The sequence below is a fragment of the Poecilia mexicana genome, unplaced genomic scaffold, assembly GCF_051168715.1.
Source record: "Poecilia mexicana isolate PSO_F unplaced genomic scaffold, ASM5116871v1 scaffold_2, whole genome shotgun sequence".
Classification (NCBI taxonomy): domain Eukaryota; kingdom Metazoa; phylum Chordata; class Actinopteri; order Cyprinodontiformes; family Poeciliidae; genus Poecilia; species Poecilia mexicana.
The window spans coordinates 9019467-9043092 of record NW_028263371.1 but is presented as its reverse complement, the minus strand read 5'-3'; the positions used below and the strand labels follow the sequence as shown (position 1 = coordinate 9043092).

At 41.3% G+C, this 23626-nt stretch overlaps 4 protein-coding genes across 4 annotated transcripts; all 4 read left to right on the top strand.

The window, feature by feature from the left end:
- The first annotated feature begins 505 nt into the window (after window positions 1-505).
- On the top strand, window positions 506-12825 carry slain1a (SLAIN family member 1a). Its single transcript, XM_015003416.2, has 9 exons — window positions 506-1145; window positions 3845-3981; window positions 5858-5974; window positions 7028-7138; window positions 7317-7466; window positions 8684-9025; window positions 9646-9834; window positions 9929-10262; window positions 11129-12825. Exons 1-9 carry the CDS (start codon window positions 700-702, stop codon window positions 11202-11204), a joined length of 1902 nt encoding a protein of 633 aa, XP_014858902.2. The 5' UTR covers window positions 506-699; the 3' UTR covers window positions 11205-12825.
- Window positions 12826-13355: 530 nt separating this feature from the next.
- LOC148160388 (p53-induced death domain-containing protein 1) lies at window positions 13356-14252 on the top strand. Its single transcript, XM_088003875.1, has 3 exons — window positions 13356-13409; window positions 13512-13675; window positions 14018-14252. Exons 1-3 carry the CDS (start codon window positions 13389-13391, stop codon window positions 14250-14252), a joined length of 420 nt encoding a protein of 139 aa, XP_087860001.1. The 5' UTR covers window positions 13356-13388.
- A 1101-nt stretch (window positions 14253-15353) lies between these two features.
- kbtbd7 (kelch repeat and BTB (POZ) domain containing 7) lies at window positions 15354-19006 on the top strand. Its single transcript, XM_015003402.2, has one exon. The coding sequence runs from the start codon at window positions 15665-15667 to the stop codon at window positions 17549-17551; it is 1887 nt and encodes a 628-aa protein (XP_014858888.2). The 5' UTR covers window positions 15354-15664; the 3' UTR covers window positions 17552-19006.
- Window positions 19007-19785: 779 nt separating this feature from the next.
- Window positions 19786-22347, top strand: LOC106927668 (ras-related protein Rab-33B). Its single transcript, XM_015003391.2, has 2 exons — window positions 19786-20102; window positions 21075-22347. The coding sequence occupies exons 1-2, from the start codon at window positions 19845-19847 to the stop codon at window positions 21519-21521; spliced, it is 705 nt and encodes a 234-aa protein (XP_014858877.2). The 5' UTR covers window positions 19786-19844; the 3' UTR covers window positions 21522-22347.
- The last annotated feature ends 1279 nt before the right edge of the window (window positions 22348-23626 follow it).

Genomic DNA, 23626 nt, shown 5'->3' with positions numbered 1-23626 from the left:
TATATGAATAGCAAAAAATGAAATGGCTCAAGGTAATAAAAATAACAATTTTATTAGGTGTTAGAATATCAAAAAAATATTTTAGTAATAATACAATAGAAGGAATGTTTGATAGTTAAGTTGTGCATCATGACACGTGTTAATGGAGTTGTATTTAAAGAAACACTGTAGCTGCACATTAGTCAGTACAAATGTCGAGTTTGTTCTGCATTTCAGACACGACTGTCCGAACAAAAGAGTAAGTCAGAAAAATAACTTTGTCTTCATGATTGTACTGCTATAATAAATGTAATATATTATAAGTGTAATATGGTGCTGCAGTTTGTCACTGTATGGGTTAAATGCAAAGACTGGGCTCCTTTAATATATTTAATATCAAATTTCAGAGCAAAAAGCTACAAAAACAAAACATGCCAGTAAACACAGATACTGCACATATCTGTGCTTTTAAATGTCTTCAGAGTGGCTATAACAAACACCTCCTCGGTGGTGGTGTGATGGGAATTTAACTCGAAGCTGCTGACCAATGAGATGCAGGCTGTGCAGTCATCCCAGCAGCAGCAGCAGCAGCAGCATCAGTGTGAGTCTGTGTGTGAGTAGTAGCTTTAAGGGGGGGAATCTGGACACCCTCTCTGAATCGAAAGAGACCCTCTGCCAGCAGGCCGTGCTTTCCGCTCCTCTCAATGTGCTTGTTAGCAAATGGAAGCAGAGGTGCTGAACCCCCAGAGGATGGCGGACGTCAGCGGCAACAATAAAATCGCCAACGCGGAGCTGGAGGTGCTGAAGCTCCAGGAGCTGGTCCGAAAATTGGAGAAGCAGAATGAACAATTGCGGAGCAGAGCGAACGCTGTAAACAATTGCTCCGTCGGCCCTCATCTCCAGACCTCGTTGTCGTGTCTGCACGGGGCCACGGCGTGCCTGAGTGACAGCTTCTCGTGTAAATATGACGCTTCGAGTCCGACTCGTCCGTGTTTCTCGGCGCCGCGGGCGCCAGCGGAGGAGCCGTTCGCGTATTTTCAGCCGAGCTCCGCGTCTCCTGGCGCCGCCGTGGAGGACAGCGGCGCTGCCGGTGCCACAACCGTGTTGGACGAGGTCGATGTTTTGGACCTGAACACCGTGCTCCCCGTCGGAGAGCCCGAAAGCTGGTAACCACGCTGTTTTATGACATTGTGGACACATGTTTGTGCTTTGCATAAATTCATATGAAAAAACCCTGTCTCACTTGTGTTTCACAGCCGTTAATAGGCAAGACATGTTTATTTTTATTTTTTATTTTTTTTACCTCATGTACAAGGTGATCCAACATGATTTACAAAAATAAGAGAAATGAACAAAGGGAAAGAAAATTACAATAAAAATATTAAAAGAATATTAAGACGGTCTGAGCTATTGGTGTAACATGAAATATTCAAGAACAGAGCTTTGAGGAACCCCACATGTGATCTTTGTTTACTCAGGATTAAAACATGTGAGGGACACAACAATTGTTGCATTGTGACCAAAACACAATAAGCTAGAGTTTTATTATTATTCGGTTGCACTTAATATTTTCTTTTTGATTATTGTCTGGGCCAGCCCGTGGCACAAGTGAACAAAGCTTTTGCTTTGAGAAATATATCAAAACTGCATACTTGTAATTGCCGTTTTGTAAAGAGTAAGCTGACCACGAAATCCATTTTGTCGCTTTCCAAAGAGCAAACATGATGAATTTACATTTATTTCAGATTGAAAAGAAGTTGCAAACATGTTACTTCAAATCATCCAAGGGGAAATCATAATAGTCTGATGGAGACGCACCAATCAGTTGGCCAAATCAGACAATCTTCATCAGTGATTGGCAGGTTGGAAACTGGACAAGCAGATGAGGTTTTTATCTCCTTCTGGCCTTTAAATGCGACAAGCGTAATAACTCTCACCATGTTCAGTCTTTAAATTAATCAACCAAGCCGTTGTACTTTGATGCACGTTTTTGAGTTGAATAAAAATCAGATAACGTCAGGGTCAGACTTTGATGGGGACGGTCTTGCCATCCCTAGATTTTTAGGTGGACTCAAAGCTAGTGCCGCTATCAAAAATCCCACAACGGCTTTGAACTCTTCTATGTGTTACAATCCATAGAAACACTGGCAAAGAAAACTGAAAATTAACATTGGCCAGGAACAGTTTGATGGCTGTGTCTCTATGTCAACAACTATTATTTAAAGCTACAGTTAGTGTTTGTTTTGTAAACAAACGAGGGAAATTAATTGACACATTTGGTCTTAAGCTGCTGTAAAGATTTGTAAATCCAAAAAAAAAAAAATTTCTTTGCTGCTACCAAGAGCCTAAACATTTCATACCAAAATCATGTTATTTATATGATGTGACTGATCACATCCTCCAAGACCCTTGAATTTAAAGAATTCATTGTTCGTCCACAACTTGACTAACACAAAAGTGCAAAGGATCGAGCTTGGCAGAATTTCTAAGACATGATAGCAATGCCATGGCGACTGGCGGGTGATTGGCGGAAAATGGCCCCAAAATCGATTTCTTCCTCCTTGTGCCTCCTTTGATGATGTTGTTTACTCTTCTCATGGATCACACTCGGAAACACTGGACAAACAGTGTTTTTATTTTCACGAGGAAGCTACAGTAAAATGGACCTGAATCTTAGGATGCAGGGTGCAGCATATGTTCTGGGATGGATTTAGAAACAATGACCCCCTTCAGTCTATGATCAAACAGCTCGGCTTTGTGTGTGGTTGTTCAGCCCCAGGCTGAGCTAGTGCGGAGCGCCGGCGCTGCTGCTGACTTGGTTTCGCTCTCAAGCTGAACTGACATGCTGACTACTGAAGCAGCTTTATGTATCTGATGCGATGATGCGGAAAATGTAGCACACAGCTGATTGCAGCACTGATGGGGGTACGGCGCTCATCTCCTGCCCTATCTTTTTTCCGTCTAGCATGACAAGCTGACCTTAAAATCACTCTAACGCTCTGCTGGCCTAGTTGTTGAATTTAAGGTCGCTCCTGTCTTATTTATGCTCTCCAACTTTGGAGAGACCGGGAATAGATCCTTGCTAGATTTATTTTAGCGCTCTGCCGAGAAGGCGTAGCAGAGCTAACGGAGAAGCAACTTATATCATTTTAGATGTGTCTTCTTGTTTTCTTGAAATCGTTAAATTTCTGTAATTTTTTTCATAAATTCCTCTGTAACAGTTTTGGTCGGAGGTTTGCATACCTTCGTCGTTGATGTGATTCCCATATTAATGTTAATCATTTAAATAACTGCTATTTTGGGGGATGGATTCATGCAACTCCACTATTATCTGGTCAAATGTCCCGTTTTATGCTCATTATTATCTTCTGTGTCCATCAATTTTCTGATGTAGCTCTGGCTGGATTTTTAACCAATCCTCTTCTCAGAGTCGGTAGACCTCATTAAACTTGGTTGATTTAATGTCATACATGAAGTGTAAAGCATGGCCCATCAATTTGTCCAGTGACAGAGGCTTGCGCCATTTCATCTCCTTCATATTGGTGATCGTAGCAAAACCCAATTTTAATGTGTTGGGGGTCACTGTCCATTCGGTTCAAGCTTGCAACTGCTGATATGAGCTGAATTTGAAGAATATATGTACGTGGATATCCTTTTAGATTGTTGCATCAAACAGAACCAAACTCAAAACTCTCTCTCTCTTTCATTTAGTAAAAAAATACATAAAGCACTCACTGTGTTCAGTTTTGAGCTATTGGGTAGTGAGGGATTTCTCTGTAAATGAGTAAGTACCGCAACGAGTGAGACTATTTAAATGTTGTCTGTGAAGGCTGCAGAACATGACTGAAGTGCTTCTGTGTCTCAGGCTGTATGTGAATCCCAGAGCCAAGCCGCCCAGTGAAAGCACGCTCAGCCCTCTCCGGTGGTGCAGGCAGGTCCTGGACCACCCTGGGCCGGAGGTGGAGCTGGCTAAGATGACGCTCTGTCACAGACTGGACCAAGGTACAGTGTGCTTATCCCTCAGACAAACAGAATTCCTCTGCAATCACATTTTATATGGTCAACATGGTCAATATGTTAATTACTGTGCAATGTTTATCCCTGAACTTGTTCCTTCAGTGTTTGAATTTACAAGCCTGAGAGAAATACCTTGTTGTTTGTTTGTATTGCTAATTCTAGCTAGCACCCATGAATTAGCAAATTGGACTGTTTTCTTCAACTTCCAACTAAAATGAACTCAACTCAGGTGTGATGAAATTGAGTTCTGACTTTAAACAAATGAAGCACAAGATTAAGAAAACATTATACAGCAGGTTCTTTAGCATCTATTTGAACTTCAAAGTTGCATTTTTCCAAGTCTTATGATGGAAAAAGTTAAAACTGAACATCCCCGGGAAGTCATAAATTTAAAGTCGGAGGTTCCAAATTAAACTTATCATCAGCTTTTCTTGCTAATGGTAGTTAGCCTGGACACTGAGCACATCAGTTAGTAAATCCCACTGTTTTTCCTACTTGCAGCTAGAGAGTGTGCTCGTTTTCCATAGCCAGCAAATCTGTCATTCATGTGCTAATATAAGTCACATCAACAATTTACAATAAACCAAATCTGTCTATAAACAGATGGACAACCTCTTACCACTAAGGCCACAATCCAGTTTAAAATATATTATCAATGTCTGGGTCGAGGGATTATTAAAATTACCAAAAAAAAAAAAAAAAAAAAGATATTATCAGATCAATTTATATAACTTATATGTATATAAATGCAATAACTGGTACATATGTGTGCCAATAAATAACATTTGCTGCTGGACTAGACCCTTAGCTGTAATGCGTGGGGATGTTGTTACCATAGAAACACCGGTTACATTAAATGCACGTTTGAAGCAGATTTCACAGTTTCAACAGCCTGCTGAAGAGACTCTTCTGCAGTGAAAGCTCATACATTGGCACAAGATGTTCATGGATGTGGTTTTGTTCACGAAATATTTCCCAGTGATTAAATATTCTCACACCGTGGGCCTGGGTCCACCCTGTGACTCAGTAATGAGCATCGGTGTGGACGTTTCAAGGACTTGTTCTTTCTCTCAAGTTGGCTCTCTTCCTTGTGGGTCCTGAATACACCCCTGTGTCTTGGACAAACCAGAAGCAGTTTTGTAACTTGCTGTGAATGCCGGTTTTATTCGGTAATGGTTGCGCCTAATTGTGTAAGGAATGCAAAGCGCTCCACTTCGTCAGGAGAGCTCCTCTCCGACTGCTAATAGGCGAGGATGGACCCGGCGTTTTACACATCGGACAGGTCAGACGATGAAGACCAATTTACTCAACATTGAAGAACATTTAAAACGTTAAGGGTTTGCTTATGCCCTACTAAATTTCATTCAACCTTAATTTGAAGTATTTAAGTTAGGCGTTCAGCTAAGGTATTAGGTCACATTTGATGAAAATTAGCAATGTTCAGAAACATGTAATGAATTGAAAAGCATTGCAGTTTTGTGACATAAAAGATTTGAAACAAAATAGATGTAAGCTCAGATTCTGAAGCCGTCCATGGATATAATTTAATTTTTGGATTGTGATGTAGCTTAAATGCACAATCCCTGCTTAACCTAAGACCCATCTCCAAAATAATAAAAAAAAAAACCTGTGCTTTAGTTTAGCTCAATAAGCTGCTATTGGAGGCTAAACCCTGTCTTACCATCTTTGCTTTCTCTGATCCAATCATTTAAAATATCAATTCTGATCTGTAAGAGGCAGATTAACATAGATATGAGTGTGTTAAACTGTATTAATCAATGTGCCGTGAGCGAGTACGTAACATAGGGGGAGGGCGGTCCGTCTAACATGTCCTTCACTGCATGTCATCTTGTTTCTGTAGCGAAGCGGTGGAGAGGACTGTCCTCTGTCCGTCCGTACAGCTGCATAGAGGGACTGTCCACCCTCAGCTGTCCCGTCCTGCCTTACGCTAAACCTGCTGCACTAACTGAGACACCAGGTAACACAAAGCTGTGCATATCACCCCAACTAACCACAGGAGTCACTCCAGGATGATTCCATCAGAATTTTGATTCCGTTAAACCAGACTGGAGCATCCGACTCAGGCAAAATGCTTTACGGAACCAATGAAGCCAATCAATGATGGATATCGATCAGATTTTTTTTGGTGTGGTTTTATTAGTGTTATATTTGCATTAAGTTTATCATGCCACAAAGGCAGGTTTTCTTATGTTCCTGACTCTGCTGTGTTCATCTCAAAATAAAATATGACAGCAAAATAGTACCTGAACGTTTTTGTGGAGTTTATGGGACGTGGAGAAGAATGATCAATAGGTTGTTGTGTCTTGTGCGATTATTCATAGCCCTTCAGTTTTTAGCACCACGAGCCTCAGTGTGTTCTATTGGGATTTTATTAAATCGATCAGCACTGAGAAGAATGTGATTGAAATGTGGAAGGAAACTGATTCATGGTTTTAGAACCTTTTCTACAAATAAATACTTTGTTGAACTGAATTTCGCTGGAGTCTGAATATCTCTACCAGCTTGTTTGTTTTTTTTTTGACGTATAAAAGCTCAAGCTCAGTCCGATATGCTGGGGAACATCTGTGGACTTTCAAATCTTGCCGCAGATTAGAGATGGACACTTTGACTGGGTCGTTCCAAACCAATGATGGTGCTTTGAGCTAAATCTTTACATTTATCTTGCACTTTGAATATTTAAAGTCCATTAGACTCTGTGCATAATCATCAGACGTGACCTTCTTCAACTTCAAATTCGTATTCTAATCCAAATTAATCTGAAAGTTGCGCCAAAAGCAGTTGTTGCTTCCGTTACTGACATAACCCAGATTCTCCAATGACCTGCTTCGTGCTGCTTGGATTCAGATTACATCAAATTCCAGAGAAGAGATTATTTACAGTCAGACCCTGAAGATGTTTGGAGACAAACGGACTCATGTTCAGCTGGAGAAAAACTCAATCCAGCATAATTTAAGGTAGAAACAGCAGTAAAGTAAGGCTTAAATATTGTGTGTTTCGTTTCCTTTTGAAGCCTCGGTGCCGTCGTCAGTCCAGCCCGTTGTCCAACCGGCTCCCCCTCCCAGGGCCAGCTGCAGCGTCAACGACAGAGCGCCCACCTTCCTGTCAAACTCAGCCCTCCACAGTAAGACCTCACTGTCAACATGTCTGTTAGTCACTCACCTCCTTTAGTGGGAGTGAATCAAGCAGGGATGAATGCATGCACACACATGCAAGTGTTATCTGCCCACGGAGCGTCTTTAATGGGTGTTATAAGAGAAAAATAAGCCTTTTCAGAATGAGTGTCGCCTTCATCATTTTAGATGTCGGTCGCCGCCACGCAGCCATCACACCCCAGTCCTCCCTGGACAGTGACATAGGTGTGTCAGAGCTGGAGGAGGACTCCATCTCCATGAGCTACAAACTGCAGGACATGACGGACGTGGAGGTCATGGCACGACTCCAAGAAGAGAGTGAGTCACCTATAAACTGAAAATATTATTATTATTATTATTATTTTTATTATTATTTACTCTTTATTTAGCTAAAGTAACTCACAGAGATTTAAAAGATCTGTTTAAAGGAATTCCTGAGCAAGGCACACAGGTTACGATAGGACGAGTTACAGCAGGCTAAATATTTTCATACATACAAATATAAATACATATCCATGATCAGCGTTTTCATCAAGAAATACATCTACATCTTTCTTCTACTAGTAGAAAGCTCAAACACTTGCTAGTGGAGTTAAATTCAGTTGGCGAACCTTAAGAAGTGGTGACTGTTTGCAGACAAAATTTTGAATTTTGCTAACAAAATGTTGAACAACTTGAGTGTTTTCTCTGAATTTCAAGCATAAACTAACAAATAGTTTTATTGCACACATTGTAAAATTAAAATCTGCAGCTTTTACTTTAGTATTGACCCATAACTTTCCTGTGTATCGGTGATAGCCATGATGAGCAGAACTGACCCAAAGACCAGACCCTAAGGGACATCAAACAGGCACTTATCTAACCGTCCAAAAAAAAAAAAAAAAAAAACCTTAGGGGCCAATATGTGTATGTTATGTGTGTGTGTGTGAATGATTGTCTTGTTGTAAAAGAGCACATAAATAAATATTTTCCATCATGTGAGAAATTTGTAGAAAAGATATGAGCGTTAAGCTTTCAAATTTGTGAAAAAAAACTTTTAAAAAATTGCAGGAATTAATTGGTGGTTCAAAAAAAAAAAAACACTAAATAATGACACAACATACAGTAAATTGTAATGTGAGTCAGCCAAATTGTAGCAATTTTTTCTTCTTTTTTTTGCCCATTTGACCAAAGCATTCAATGATTTTATTGAAATGAAAGATGAATTTACTCTAAGGATTTTTAAGCACCTCGTGGACGGTGCTGTATCTCCGCTCGTGCTTCTTTGTTCTGTCTGTGGCCCACAATGAAAATGCTGATCCGTGGTTGTATGGAGGGACTGAGAGGGGTGTGTGACCTCTGAAACGTTGACTTTGAGTAGCCACCTCATAAATTATGCAGACCATTTCAGAAATATGCCCTATATCGGTCTGGCTTACTTATACGGTGACTGAATAATAGATGAGCGGTGCCTCTATTCGGACTATATCGTATGCGCCATACAGTTCAGACTCGCGTTTTTATCAGGATAAAAGTATCCATCCCCTCTCCTCTAGGCCTTCGCCAGGACTACGCCTCTACCTCTACCTCAGCCACAGCCACAGCTGGCCGTCGCAGCTCCAGTTTCTCCTTGCACTCCCTCAGGCGCTGCGAATTGGACCTGGAGGAGGAGGACGAGGAGGACGAAGGCTACGACCAGCTGCCGCCTCCCCAGCCTCGACTCTTTCGCACGGGCTCTATGCAGCGGGGCAGCATGCCCCACTCTCACACCTTCTCCAGCTTCAGAGACTGCAGGCGCACCTCGGCCGGCCCCCAGTTTTCACTCAGCGGACTCTCTCAGCTGTCTGGACCCTCCAGCCTGATCGCAGACACACACGCAGCCTACAGGAGCGGCGCGGGTGAGTGTTTTCTGTTTGCAAATTCAAAGCTGAGTTTGGACTTTTGCATGCAGCCCCTTTTTTTTTTTTTCCAAACGTTTTTAATGCAGTAGTTCAATACTGCAAGATCTGAGCACAACTGTTATTACTTGTTTATTTAATTGATCTGCAATTTAAAATGGAGGGATGATAAGGTGATATAAAGAAAAGTTCTGAATGAAAAAGAGTAGTTGGAAGAAAAACATCCACCTAAAGCCCTAACTCTTCTCTCAAAGGTCAATTCATTATGCCATAAAACTTAAGCATCACTCAACTATATAGATACGCCTTTAAGCACAATATATATAAAAAAGTAATAATAAGAGAAAAAAATAAATCTTTTCTACTAAGTCAATATGCCACATTTTGCTTTGATGGGATATTATATTATATTATTTTCTTAAAATCTACTCTCTCTGGTTTCTTTTGCAAGATTACTCCACAGATTTGTTCCATAAACAGAAATACAATGTTCCATTTGTTGAGTTATAGTTTTGTTGTTTTTTTTTAATCTCAGATCCTCTCCAATTATAAGTGCTATTTCCTTTAACAAACCTTTTTTTTTTGCAAACGTGCTAACGTGCGCTAACGTTGTCGAACAGACAAGCTACGGAGAAGCATGCCCAACCTGATCCGAGCTCCCAGCATGCCCAGTGTTCCCAGTGTTCCGTGCCTGGCCTCCCCTGTCAACCCACCCTCCAACAGCCCCTCCTCTTTACCACCAATGCCCTCCCTGCGGAGCAGCCAGAGCTTTGACTCGTCCAGCGGGCTCCTCCGACTCCAGTCCTCCAGTAAGGCCCGTGTGTCTACCGATAAATCAGCCACACGGGGCTCGGTTCTCTCATAATTCAAGCCTGTCTTGTGTGTTTCCCACTGTGCTTTCAGTCCCTTCCCCGGGCCAGCTCACCCAGCGAGTCCAGAGCGTCGGAAACTTCTCCAGCACTCCACGACAGCAGCTGAAAGCCACAGCCTACGTCAGTCCCACGGTGCAGCAGGGCCCCACCTCCACTTCCCTGTCCACCTCCGCCAGTTTGAGCTGCATCCCGAGCAGCACGGCACTTCCTCAGCCCCTGAAAGCCAGCGGAAGTTTGCTGCCGCACGCCCTGAAGGCCGGCATCAACCAGTCGGCCGCCCCGCGCAGCTCGCTTCCTCGTCCGGCTTCCTTAGTGGGGGCGAGTGGACTTCCACGTGCGAGTAAAATCATGCAGCCCACCCGCAGGTATGGTCCAAACCGCACCATCAGGTACAACAGAGGGGTTTTTTTTATTAATCTTTCTGTGTTGTTAGGTCAGTAATATGTTTTTTTGTTCCATTTTTCATTTTCACATGCATGCTCTTACTCGGGAAGTGTTGTGTGTTTTTGTTTCTTTTAATGTAAAACTTGAAAACAAAAATAAAACCGGGCGCCTTAATCATTAAACTAAATTTATGTGGTAGGTACTCATAAATTTCGATCAGTTATCCTTTTCAAAGGATTGTATCACAATAATTATTGTAAAGGTTGCTGACCTCTGTTCTGGTACAATTATGGCTTGGTGTGGTCCTATAACACCAGTGGCACTTCAGCATGCTATGTTCTGTAAGATATAAAAGCATAAAGCATTGTGTGATTGATGTGCACAGGCTTTCAGATCTAAGTTACTGAACTTTACTGCTTAAATATGCTGCAGTTTAAGTCAAACGTTAAACCAAACAAATCCAGTTAGTGACGCAGAAAGCAAAGCACAGATAGGGAAACGAAGCAAAACTACTTATGGTCAAAGGTTATGTAAAAGAACATTTCTAATAGCTACAGATCAGAAGCGATAACTGAGCATCAGCGTAGTTGCAGTAATTATCTGATGCCAGTAGGGGGCGACGCTGGCTCAGGTCTACATACAAACTGCGTGTCCATGCTTCAACACATCTCCTTCTTCATTCACTGTTTTAAATGAAGCCTGATTGCACTAGCAGGGTGTCGCCACTTGTTCCCTCTGTGCTCTGCATGTTTCCTAATCTTATTGTCGGTGCATTTGATTTGGTTAATCTGTTATTTATTACGTGCTTATCAGATGCTCAGTAGACCTGCTTCCTTCTTCCCCACAGTTTGCTCGCTCCTCCAAAGAGCCTGGCTGCTCTGAGCGCCCTGAGGGACGGCAGCTGGAAAGACGGCTGCTACTGAACCCAAACGGACTGAACCGAGGTGAAGCCTGAGGGCCGCACAGGGTTACTCTGCATGGGAGCAAAAGTACCGTTTTAAAAATGATGCTGCCAAAAGCTCCCAGAGAAAGTGACTGTTAACGTGAACACAAAGACTGAGAAAAAGTGTGGATCCAGCAGGCTGGATCTAAACTACCTGCTTCAACACTGATAACACAACGATAACAACAGGCAATACTCTGATAATAAGACGCTAAATGTGAAAGAAGAAATCCACTTTTGTTTATTTTTTATTCTTTTTTGAGTTTTCTTTGTTGATGATTATTATTTTTATTCGTTAGAATGGAAATTCCTCTCAAGCCTAACGCTTTTGTACACGCTTTGAATGCTTTGGATGGTTTTCTTTGGTTGATTTTGCAAGCAATACTAATTTATTTTTCATTCCGTGGTAAGATGCAGAAGAAGGCTCTCAAACTGGAATGAAGTTACTTCCTGTTAAACAGTGTTGTGTTTCTTGATAGTTCTGTTTTATGGCTGGACCTTGCAGCACTTTAGATGGGAATTATGATTCACCTGTAAAAGTAAATAATCTGCTTTTTGTTTTGCTGTTTTTTTTTTTAATCAAATATATTCATTTGCACACACATTTCATATTGAGGATACTTTCATTTTCTGTAATTACATGAAATCTTTACACTTGTTTCATAAATTTAATCGCTGCAGTAATATTGCACATGCTTTTTATGGATCACAAGGACAAAAAGAGGGGCTTAATTTTTAAAATGAATAAATCATTTCAAAGCATCTTTGTCCGCTCTCTTTCTCTCACCTGGTACAGTAAGGAGCAAAATGGATTCAGAATCTGTTAAAGCTCAAGTTGAGCAGCACATTTCTGTTTTGTTTCCATGTGTACAGAGATGTTGACGGTGTTCCGCAACGTCTAGATCAGAGCTGTTTACCCAGAACGGTTTTTCCTAACAGGGAAAGGTGTGCTCTAGCATTTTTAACTCTTAAGGCACAAGGCGTAGTAAAAACTGACAAGAGATGAAGTAAGATTCAACAGTAGAGCAGCAAAGAACATGGATATAGTTCCACAAAATATTGCACAAAATTGTATTAAGAAAGAAAAACAACAGCAACACCTTAAAGAAACATACCTTTCAACCGCATTTTATCTTAGATTTAGATGTTTGTTTTTTTACACAAATTTGAGAAGCCAAGAGAATTACTGAATTTATGACATATCATTGTATTCTTGGGTGCTTTGGTTTTCATTTGTGTTTGTGTTTTGAGTTCCATATTTAGTCTTCCCATATTCAGTTCATTTCTTTACGTTTAGTTTCTTAGTGTCTTCTTGTGTACAGTTTTTGTACCTTTGGACTTATTTCCTTTTTTCCTCTAGGTTTTGTTTCTAGTTCAGCTTTCTTTGTGTTAGTGACTCATATTGCCTTAGTTTGCCTGTTTGTTTTCTTCCTAATTCCCTTATTTATTAATTTGTGCTCAGTGTCATTCTCCACTCTCATCTCAGTATATTACCTCTTTGTTTTTTATTTGTTGGTTCTTCCTATTGGTCTGTCCATGTTCCATGTCCTGTCTGTCTTGTTCCACTTCCCTAAGTTTATCATTAAATCCTTCGCTGTGTTCATTCCGAGTTCATGTCTGAATTTTGGTCCTATTCACCATCACAAACTACTAAACATGACAGTAATCGTCATTCTATTCTATTTTTCCTGTCCTTTTTTCAATCAAAATTACATAGGATGCATAAAACATCCTGTGTTGTAATCAGATTCTGAACAAATCGTTGATTCAAAACAAATATTTGTTTTGATACAAAAAAATTGTATTTGGTGGATTTTAAATAGCTTTACATCAAACCCAATGATTGATATGCTAGTTTTTTAAAACTTAATGCTATGGGATAAGTTTAATAATAAATGTAGAAAAGGAATGTTGAACTATTTATATGGGCTGGGCTGTAAAAGTGAGGCAGAGCATTGAACCAGACATGTTTGCTGCAGCGAAAACCCTGGAAGAGCTGAGCTGACTAATCTTTAACATGCTTGTGTTTTGAAGGGAAGTCTCCAAAGTAACGTTTAGCCTTGTACAGTTAAGAAGCCATAAGTATATTCTCCTGCTGTTGGGGAAACTTGCTCTGTATGTGCTAAAATCCTAGCCCTGGAGCGGAAGGTCGGTATTTCTAAAAATGCCTAACAAAGCTCAAGAGGTAAGTTTTAAGCTTTTTTTGACATACAAGCTCGACATACATTACATCTAAGATTGCTAGAGCATTTATCGTGCCTTTTTTTAAAAAAAAAATAATAATCAGGATGCTGTGACCAACCTGAGTACGCTACAGGAGATTTCCCAACAACTGGGTTTTGAATGGACAGTTCTGGCATCTCAACTTGGTTTCAGCAGGACTGAAATACATCAGTTCCACACCAAATCAACAGAGAGGAGCGAACAGGCCAGGCTCATGTTGGAAAGATGGTACTATGTGTGTGTGTGTGTGTGTGTGTGCGTGTGCGTGTGTGTGTGTGTGTGTGTGTGGGGGTGTGTAGGTGTGTGTGTGTGTGTGTGGTTGCGTGTGCGTGTGTGCGTGTGTGTGTAGGTGTGTAGGTGTGTGTGTGTGTGTGTGTGTGTGTGTGGTTGCGTGTCTGCACATTCAGGTGTCAGAATTTGATCTTTTTGAAAGAAGAAAAAAAATAACTAATTTTAATGTCAGTAGTTTTTGCACCAAATTTACTTTGTACCACTGGATCCTGTATGGGATAAAAACATTAGAAAATTTTGCACCTCTTTCCTTTTTTCTGATATTGGATTGATTACCAGGTACGAGAGGTCATGGGACAAGCCAAATAAGACCAAATTACTCCAAGATGCACTGGAGCGAGCGGGTCGGCGTGACCTCGCAGAATGGCTGCGATGTCTCCACTGGGGTCATCAGAAGTTGAGTAAAAAGGTGGAACTGCCCTCAGCATTCCCCTTCATCATCACCGTCCATAAGACCATCCGCAACCAAGATGCCCTGCGCAGAATCAACGACCTCAACCACAAATTCACCTAAAAATACATGGCTTTTGCATACAAAAGCCACTCAACTCTTTTCATATGTATTATTGATCTTACATTACATGCATAAATTATAAGCATATAGACTAGATTAATATCACTGACCAAACAATACAACTGTCTTATGTGGAGCTTCTTGTCTTGTAACTAAATAAATACTTTGCAATAAAGCTACAAAGCAGTTATCAGGGCTCTGAGTGAGTTATTTTAATTCAAAGTTTATTTGTTAGTCTTTAGGATTTCCTACAACTTGTAGGTTGGTGTGTTGGGGAAGGGGGCCAATTTTAGGTACATAAAAAAACATGTAAAATGAGGTGACCTAAATCACTAACGTTAGGGCTGATATTATTAATCAAAGCAAAAATTATGGTTTCTTTGTCTTGTAACTAAAAGCCAAAAGCAAATAAATTATCCCTGAAATCAAATACTATGGGTTTAAAATGTATTTTTATCTTTTAACCATCGCAGAGTTAAGACGAAAGTAAATATAGTGTGCAGTTATGCTTATGACATTTTGTGAATCAAAATCGTGCTGTTCAAGTTTTAGCTTCATTAGGCTGTCCATGAGTAAATTTGTTAAGATTCGGTCATTGGCCATTTTGTATCTATTTACATCATTATTGCTTTCATCAGTTGTTAAAGATGATGTAATATTTATCCTATTTCATTTATTAGGACTTTACAAACGATACTATTCTATTTAGTCATTTAATTCCTTAAATTATTTATGTCTTTCACGGGGAAAGAATATTTCTCTAATAAAATAATTTAAATAATTCATTGAATCTCGGTCAACCTAACACGAATTGACACAGTTTTGCAAACCAATCAGAAGGTTGAGCTATATTCTAGCAAGGTTGTGAGAGCGTACAGGTTGAGCATGCAGTAAGGCTTCAAAATAAGAGATTTAATTTTCTATTTTGGAGTTAGAAAGGTTTTGATCTTAAATAAACAAAGTAGCTAATGTTGTAAAATAAAATTATAGAGCATTATAAGGAACTCAAGATATGAAAATAAAGCGGGAGAATAAGCAGTATTTGTGATAATTCACAGAGACGACACATTATTCTGAAACTCTTTCTCCGGAAGTAAGAAGCAGCCCACTCCAAATAGACGCCTATTTAGTCGTATTGTAGCTGGCTGCTTGCTACTATCAAAACAACAAGAAAAAGCTTTGACAGTAACATGAAGTGGTGCTCTGTTTGTGATTAGTAGGTTATATTTTATTCAGAAGTGAGACTAAGCTCATTTGGACACCGAGAAATGTTAGTTTTTGGACACTCAGGCGGACGTTCGGCTGTAGTGTATTTAACCAGGTTTGATTTTCATCGACGAGTAGGTAGAACCGCAGCATGTTTGCCGTCTGACAACTTGTGACTTGGGCTTTAGAAGTGCGAATTTGCCGTAATGGCCTCATCGCTGGGTTGCTTCAACGGTCCGGAGGTGCTGGAGGACGTGAACCACGCTCGGGGCTTGATTCACGAGCTGAAACTGATGTACGACTCTCGGTTGCTCGGCGACGTTACCATCGGGGTTGAGTGTGATGATGATGATGGGGAAGAGGAGGAATCGCTGGAGCAGCGCGAGGGAAGAAGAGTTGACGTGGGTCAAGTGTTTCTGTGCAGCCGCAACGTCCTGGCCGCTGCCAGCCCGTACTTCAAGAGCATGTTCACGGGCGGGCTGAACGAGAGCGCCCAGGAGCGGGTGCTCATCCGCGGCGTGGACTCTGAATCCATGTCGGTCATCATCGATTACTGCTACACGGGCAGGGTGACCATCACGGAGAGTAACGTGCAGAGGCTGTACGCGGCGGCCAACATGCTGCAGCTGGAGTACATCCGGAAAGCCTGCTCCGGCTTCATGAGCAGGAGGCTGGATCACTCCAACTGCGTGGGGATGCTGAAGTTTGCGGACACCTACGACAATCCGGAGTTAAAGGAGAACGCCCAAGCCTTCATTGCCAGGAACTTCAATCAGGTGTTTAACGGAGGGGATCTGTGCGAGCTGAACTCGGATCAGTTTAAGGAACTATTGTCTCTCGATACTTTGGACGTGGACTGTGAGAAGACGGTGTGCTCTGCAGCTATCCAGTGGCTGGAGGTGAACGCACCTGTGAATAAAGAGGACGCCCTGCAGGTGCTGAAGTGTGTGCGCTGGAGCTTGTTCAGCGAGAAGGACAAGTGTTACCTGGAGAGCCTCGCGGCGAGGCCTTTAATCGAGACATACCTGGCGTCCTTCTTCAGCAGGTCTGCGGAGGACGGCTGCGCCATGTCTGCGCCTCTGGACGCACCGAAACACAGAATAGGCGTGAGCGCGAAGGAGATGATCCTCTTCTTTGGCTTGCCCAACGACAACATCATGTGCTGCGACCCTTACTCCGAGGACCTGTATTTCATGGCTCCGCCTTTGGAAGATCTCAGCAGTCAAGATTACAAACGCTCCACAATGGAGTCGCTTATCGTTTGCGCCACGCCGGACAACAACTTGTACTTGGCTTCCCACCTTTCCAAACACTTCTGGCTGTACAATCCCGTCCTCAACAGCTGGCAGGAGTTGGCGGAGAGGCTGCTGGGCAGAATCCACTCAGGGATGGGATACCTGAACGGCCACGTGTACCTTCTGGGAGGAAGAAATCCAGTCACAGACGCCCGATTAAAGGAGGTGGAGTGCTACAGCATTCAGAGGAACCAGTGGACGTTGGTGGCCCCGCTGCCTCACTCTTTGGGGAAAATGCAAGTGGTGGCTCTGCACGATCACCTGTACGTGGTGAACAAAAGGAGGATGCTCTGCTACGACCCCAAGAGAAACCGCTGGCGCCACTGTGGCTCGCTCAGAAGGGACAAGCTTCACAAGGCCTGCATCTTCCAGGAGCAGATCGTCTGCGTGTGCGACATCCCCGTGGTCAAAGCCTACAGCCCGGCAAGAGGGGAGTGGAAGAGGCTGGGGGACATCCCCATCGACAGCCGAGCGCTCAACTACCAGGTGATCCAGCACAGCGGCAAGCTGCTGCTCCTCACGCAGACGCTGCTGCAGCACAACAAGAACAGGGTCCTCATCCACGAGTACGATCCCGCTCGGGACGCGTGGAAGAACATCATGGCGGTGTACGTGTCCACCCTGGGGCCCGTGTGCGTGTCGACGCGCGTGTACCCGGCGTGCCTCGGGTCCGCTCACAGCTTCTCCACGGAGGAGGACGACGACAGCGGCTCCAGCGCCGACTGGGACCTGGACGGCTTAACGGATGCAGACTCCGATTCCGGAAGCTCCAGTTCGTTCTCTGATGAGAACTGGTAGGGAACCGATGTTCCCTTGTCAAAAGAAGTGTTTATTTATGATGGCTATTTATTTTTCATTGGGGGATTTTTGTTTGCCACTGGTGAGGTTTCAGTATTAAAGCAGCCATTTAACTTGAACACATAAGTTAAGGACTGGGAGAGGTTATTTTTCTTTCTATTTCACCCACTTACAGTATTACACCACTTTGAGATTAAGTAAATACAACAAGCATCTCTGTGTAATGACAGACCAACACACAAGGGCATGAATTGGAAGGGAAAAATAAAACATTAAATGTTTTTACAAATATTCTTAAAAGTGTGGCACACATTTACATCCTTTCACTGCCAGCACATGGGATTGATACCTTTTTCTTGCCATTACCTGAACACTACTTTTACCATATATGTGTTCTTCCTGCTTTCACAGGGACAAATCTTTTTTTGTCCCTTAAGCTGTTAATTTTTCATACTTTTTCATTATATGCTTTCCTCAGTGGGAACGTCAAATGCCTACATACACGTGAACAACTTGGGATGAAGTGTGGACTTTAGACATTTTAATTGGGGGCTTCGTCTCATGCTTGGTGCTTAAAGATCTCTCAGATGTATTCATGTCGCTTTTTGCAAAACACCAGACTTCATTTGGCTCCTCCAAAGCTGTGGGAACTCTGGAACTATTTTTTTGTCCCATTTATTATTTTTAAACATATGGACACCTATAGAGAGTAGTTTTTAATTATTTGTACTCTGAGTTTTGTTCCATAATGACATGTTTTTGATCAAATTTGTGTTTAACTTGAACATACGCTTGCACGCCAGCTTCAGATGGGTGTGAAATCAGAAATTTGAGGTCTGGCAGCTTAAGTGCCTCTCGTTTATGACTCCAAACTAAACTGGATGAAAAACAGGGCTTTTTCTATGCAGATGATGTGATTCTGCGCTTAGCAAGTGGTTGTGAAATTTTTAGTTTGAAACCACAAAGTCAGTGTTTTGCCGCAGTCTCAGGTTTGGGCTCAGAAGCCTTCTTGCCATGTTCGACTTTCTTTTTGTTGTGACTACAAGCGGCTCATTTTGTATTCAGATCTATGATGTTTTTTGTGTAGAAGGATAATTTAATTTCTGCATTCCAAAATGAAATGAAATTTATTCTTGTTTTGCTTTATCGGCAGTATTTGGTCCAAAATGCTGAGAGATGGTAGGCATTGAACTGCTTTTGGGAGCATAAAATTTATGAAATGCAAGACCAACGAACTGCTTCTGCTTAAACAATCATGATGTGGAGATGAGTCAGTATTTCTGTCAGCATACAGCAATGCAACATTAGTAACTGGGTTTTACCTTACCCAAAGGGTCCATAGCGATGAGTGTTAGCTTGACTCTACATTTTACTTTTACATTTACTTTTCACTGATTAGGAGGTGATTTTATTGTGTTTGTCAAAAATAAACTTGTGTCCATTATATCTAGAAAATTTCATTTTGGTGTCTTTTGTATTAAACCACCTATGTTGGAAGTAGGCTTCTGACAGTCTGAACAGTACATGGAACTACAGTACAGAGAACCATGTGTTAACATGGAAAACTGGTTTTCAAAAAAATAAAATACGGCAGTTTTAACAATGAATTTAAACAAAAGTGACATGTTTTGATCAGTTGGTAATAAAATAGGAGAACCAATGCTGACTATTAGTGTTTTTCTTGAGGTAAAATTGGAATTTTACCAATTTTACCTCTAAATGGGTAAAATATAGTCACATTTTAAAAATCTGAAATAACCATGAAAACTTGAAATTGAATGTAACTTTAGTGTTTGTAGAGCCCACACATGCTCATACTGCACAATTTTAAATATATATATGAGGGTGGGCCAAGATTATATTACCCCGTAATACCTTGAGATATGATAGTTTTCCATATGGCAATATTAATTTAAAAAAATATAATCAAAACGTGAAAAAGAATAAAGAAAAGCAACAATTACTCCTTCAGCTACCCAAGATATGTGGAAGCCTCACATTAAACTATTTAAAAAATAGCGTATGTTTTAGTGTATAAATTAAATGAAATAATTAATTTAATTTAAACAGTACAAGTGATTTTCCTTTTCATCATTCATTGCATGTAAATGTGCACAGTCCGTTTGCTAATTTACCTCAAAGAACTCCCCGAAAATCAAAACAACAAAGCAGTAACCACAGGCAGATTTTGCGTATTTCCAATGATTTCCTCTTGGCTACGGGTGACATCTAGGGACGCTTTTCTAAGTTCTCGCGATATCTTATCGCCGGCCAGACAGCAACGAGATGAGCCATGGCAATAGAAAACAAACCAGAGGAAGAATTTGACACAGTTTTTAGTCTGAATGACTCCCTGGAGCTCTCCTCTCATTCAGAGCATGACAGTGGAAAGGCACGAATCTTCAAGATAATAGTCATAGGAGACTCAAACGTGGGGAAGACGTGCCTGACTTACCGCTTCTGCGGGGGCACTTTCCTGAAAAACCCAGAGGCAACTATCGGGGTGGATTTCAGGGAGAGGACGGTGGTGCTGGACGGAGAGAACATCAAGGTGAGGTGACGCACGTTAATAATTATCCACAAGAAACGATAAACATGCTCTGTCTGGTGTGTTGCTTTTATTGGAAGATTAGAGGAAAAGCGTTCCTATCATCACAGGAAATTATAGTTTGTTTAATGAAAAACGGGCTAATGGGCTACAGCATTCCACAATTTAAGGTTTTTATATTTTACTTTTACATTTTTTTCAGTTCGCAAAAGTCTATAATTAGAACTGTTCTTTCAACAATTTTCTCCTCGATGTTCTCATCAAAGGAAAACAGGTGCTACATCTCATGACACAGTGCCTTGCAAAAATATTGACTCTTACACGCTAGACCAACAAAAAATTGTTAGGACTGGGCTCTTCCAGCTTTGTGCATTTAGAGGCTTATGTTAATGCCCATTCTTCTTCACAAACTGTCTGGTGTCCAGACAAATAGGATGGAAAGCATCTATTGACATCCATTTTGTAAAGACTTTGTCTAGGCCATTCTAATTCATGGATTTGCTTTCATTTAAACCCTTCTATTCCTATTCTGGGTGCGTTTACATTAGCTTTCACACTGGAAGTGCAAGTTTTAGCTTAATAAGTATGCTGTTTCTCCAGCAATTGGCCTTTGTTGAGTCTACAAAAAAAAGGCCAGTTAACGATTAATTGGCTACTAAATAAGTTGACAGTTATTTTAATAATTGATTAATCACGATTAGTTGCTTCAGCCGTAATTTATATTTCTTCTATAAATACTAAGACAAAATACTGTCAACCAGCTCAGTCCCAAATCACATTTCAAAGGCCTTTCTTCATCATTACAATACTGATTCTTAAAACTAAACTCCGCAAACCAGACGGTGACAAAACAGAGATCGCCATGTTGTCGTTTGTTTTCTCGTCCCAATTGCTCGGTAGGAAAACGATGGCGTCACTCTTGCTGCACGCGCTGAACAACAACCAATCTGCTTCTGCTTCTGCCTCCTTTTCCAGTTGCAGATTTGGGACACAGCGGGTCAGGAGCGCTTCAGGAAGAGCATGGTGGAGCACTACTACCGCAGTGTTCACGCCGTCATCTTTGTGTATGACGTGACCAATCTCCCATCCTTCGAAAGCATCCCCGAGTGGATTGAAGAGTGCAGCAAACACTCCGTGGGGCCCCTGGTGCCGCGCATCATCGTGGGAAACAAATGTGACCTGAGGGAACATCGGCAGGTGGCCGCCTCTGCCGCCCACTGTCTTGCCGACAGCTACAACTTCCCCCTGTTCGAGACTTCGGCCAAAGACCCCGCTGAGAAAGAGCATGTTGACGCCATCTTTCTGACTTTAGCTTATCGGCTGAAGAGCCACAAGCCCCTGAGACTGAAGCAGCTGAGTGAGAGCTCTGTTAGGGAGCTGAGGAACCAGAGAGAACAGGAAACGACATTTTGTCAGTGCTAAGGTCTACTGTGGGCTCACCAGGGTGGACAAAGGCCACGGGATCCGTCTGAACGTCTGTTTAAAATCAACATTGTCACTAAATTAGTGAGCGGTATTTAAAAAGTAGAAAGAAGCTTTCTGTTGTTTCTAAAATGCTCTCTGGTTGATGTCAGGCACAGGTCATGGTCATGGCAGCAAAGACCGATCGGTTGGAGCAAAAGTTTAACCGATACTTCTACAAAATGCATGAGTCAATGTGGACATGTGTCAAGTATTTGCACTTCAGAAAACAATTACGATTGACAAGAAATGTCTACATCAATCTCTCTCTGGCAGAATTATGTTCCGTCGTTGAATTACAATGCAGACTGCTGGACAGAAAGCGAAAATAAAGTGTTTAAAGTCACCAAAGCAGATAGAATGACAATGGAACTGCGATGAAATTTGCAATCATTTTCTTTTTCTGTATACATTGCAAACACAAGTCTAGAATAATGATGCATATCAATGTAAGTGGTAAAATGCTGCTACTTTGTGGGTACAAAATATAAATCCATACAGCTGACCTGCGAAACGTATCTAGAATAAGCTCTGGTTCCTAGAAATCAACACGAAATGTATCAAACATGACTGATTGTTAAGTTGCATGTAAACAGTTTAAACAACATGTTACAAAAGTAAAACAATTTGACTATTTCAGCCTGAGTGATGGAAGAAAAAAACGCACTTTACTATGCATTATTTATAGAACTATAAAGGGAGCTGAAACCTTTGGATCAGTGCAGTGTCGTGATTGTTATATCAATGTGGATCTGTTTTGATAATTAAATGTGCAGATTATATCAAAGTAGTGGGACCATTTCATGGTTTTGGAAGCCAAAACAGCTAGAGGGCTGGTGCAGAGACGACCTCTATGAGGACAAAACAAAGGAAATGATCGTCTAGTTCTGAAGGTCATGAGCCAAACACAAAGGCCTCGGCATCAGAGCCCTTCCAGGAGAGAAAGTGAATGGCATTTAATTTATCAGAGTGCAGATCTCTGATGACCTCGCGCTGATCGAAGAACATCGCCGCTATTGTGAAATGGGCCCAGCAGAGACTGCAATTTCTGGGGAAACTGAAACCAAAGTCGCTCCTCCCTACCAGCATCTCGCATCATCCCTCAAGGCCGTGGTTTAGTTGTGGTTTTCGATGGGGTGTTATAGATCTCTTCCCAGAGCAGCGTGCAGAGAGTGTAGCAAAAAAATAAAGTTAAATTTTGTAAGTTGTGTGTGAAAAGGGTTTTCTAAGGCTCAATTGTATGTCCAGTTAGTAGGAACAGATTCACTCCCTTTGTGGTTTGAACCAGTGTTTATTTTATTACTTAGACAAGTTTTAATTGGATTTACTCATCCCCGATTTAACATCTGTCCTCATTAGTCATCGTATTTTGCATGGTATTTGGTTTATTATACACTGAACAATTTCGTGTTAAAAACAGTGAAATTCATGGAACCTGTTTCTATTTTTGAAAAAAAAAAGTGTTTTCAGTGTTTTCTTGCAATAAGCAAAATCATGAAAAGCATGATGTATAGAAACTTGTAAAACCTGGACTTGTATTAGGAGTGCTTCTTATTCATTGTATTATATCTATGGATTTTCAGTTATATTGGCTTTCTTTGGGGGGGTTTGTTTGAGTGAGGGGCAGCATTCATGCAAGAACCACCACTGCTCATGATACTCCAGCTGCAATGACAGAAAAAAACGTGTGCTGCAGTGAATGCAAACGTTAATAGGTAGTTAAAATGTCTCTATAATATCTTTCAGAACTACTGCAGGATCAGGACTCTGAAAAATATTACTTTTTAATTTACTTTTATAATGATGTCATCAGTTAAATATACAATTAAATGGAAATAATTTAACTTTTGTGTTATTGTTGTCACGACCGATAAGCTCTATTATATGGCGGGCAGCATGGTTGCACAGTGGTAACACTGTTGCTTTGCAGCAATATGGTCTTGAGCCTGGGATCTTTCTGTTTAGAGTTTGCATGTTTTCTCAGTACATGCGTGAGTTCTCTCCTGGTTCTCCAGCTTAATCCAAAAACATGTTACTGTTAGTTAATTGGTTTCTAAACTGACCTA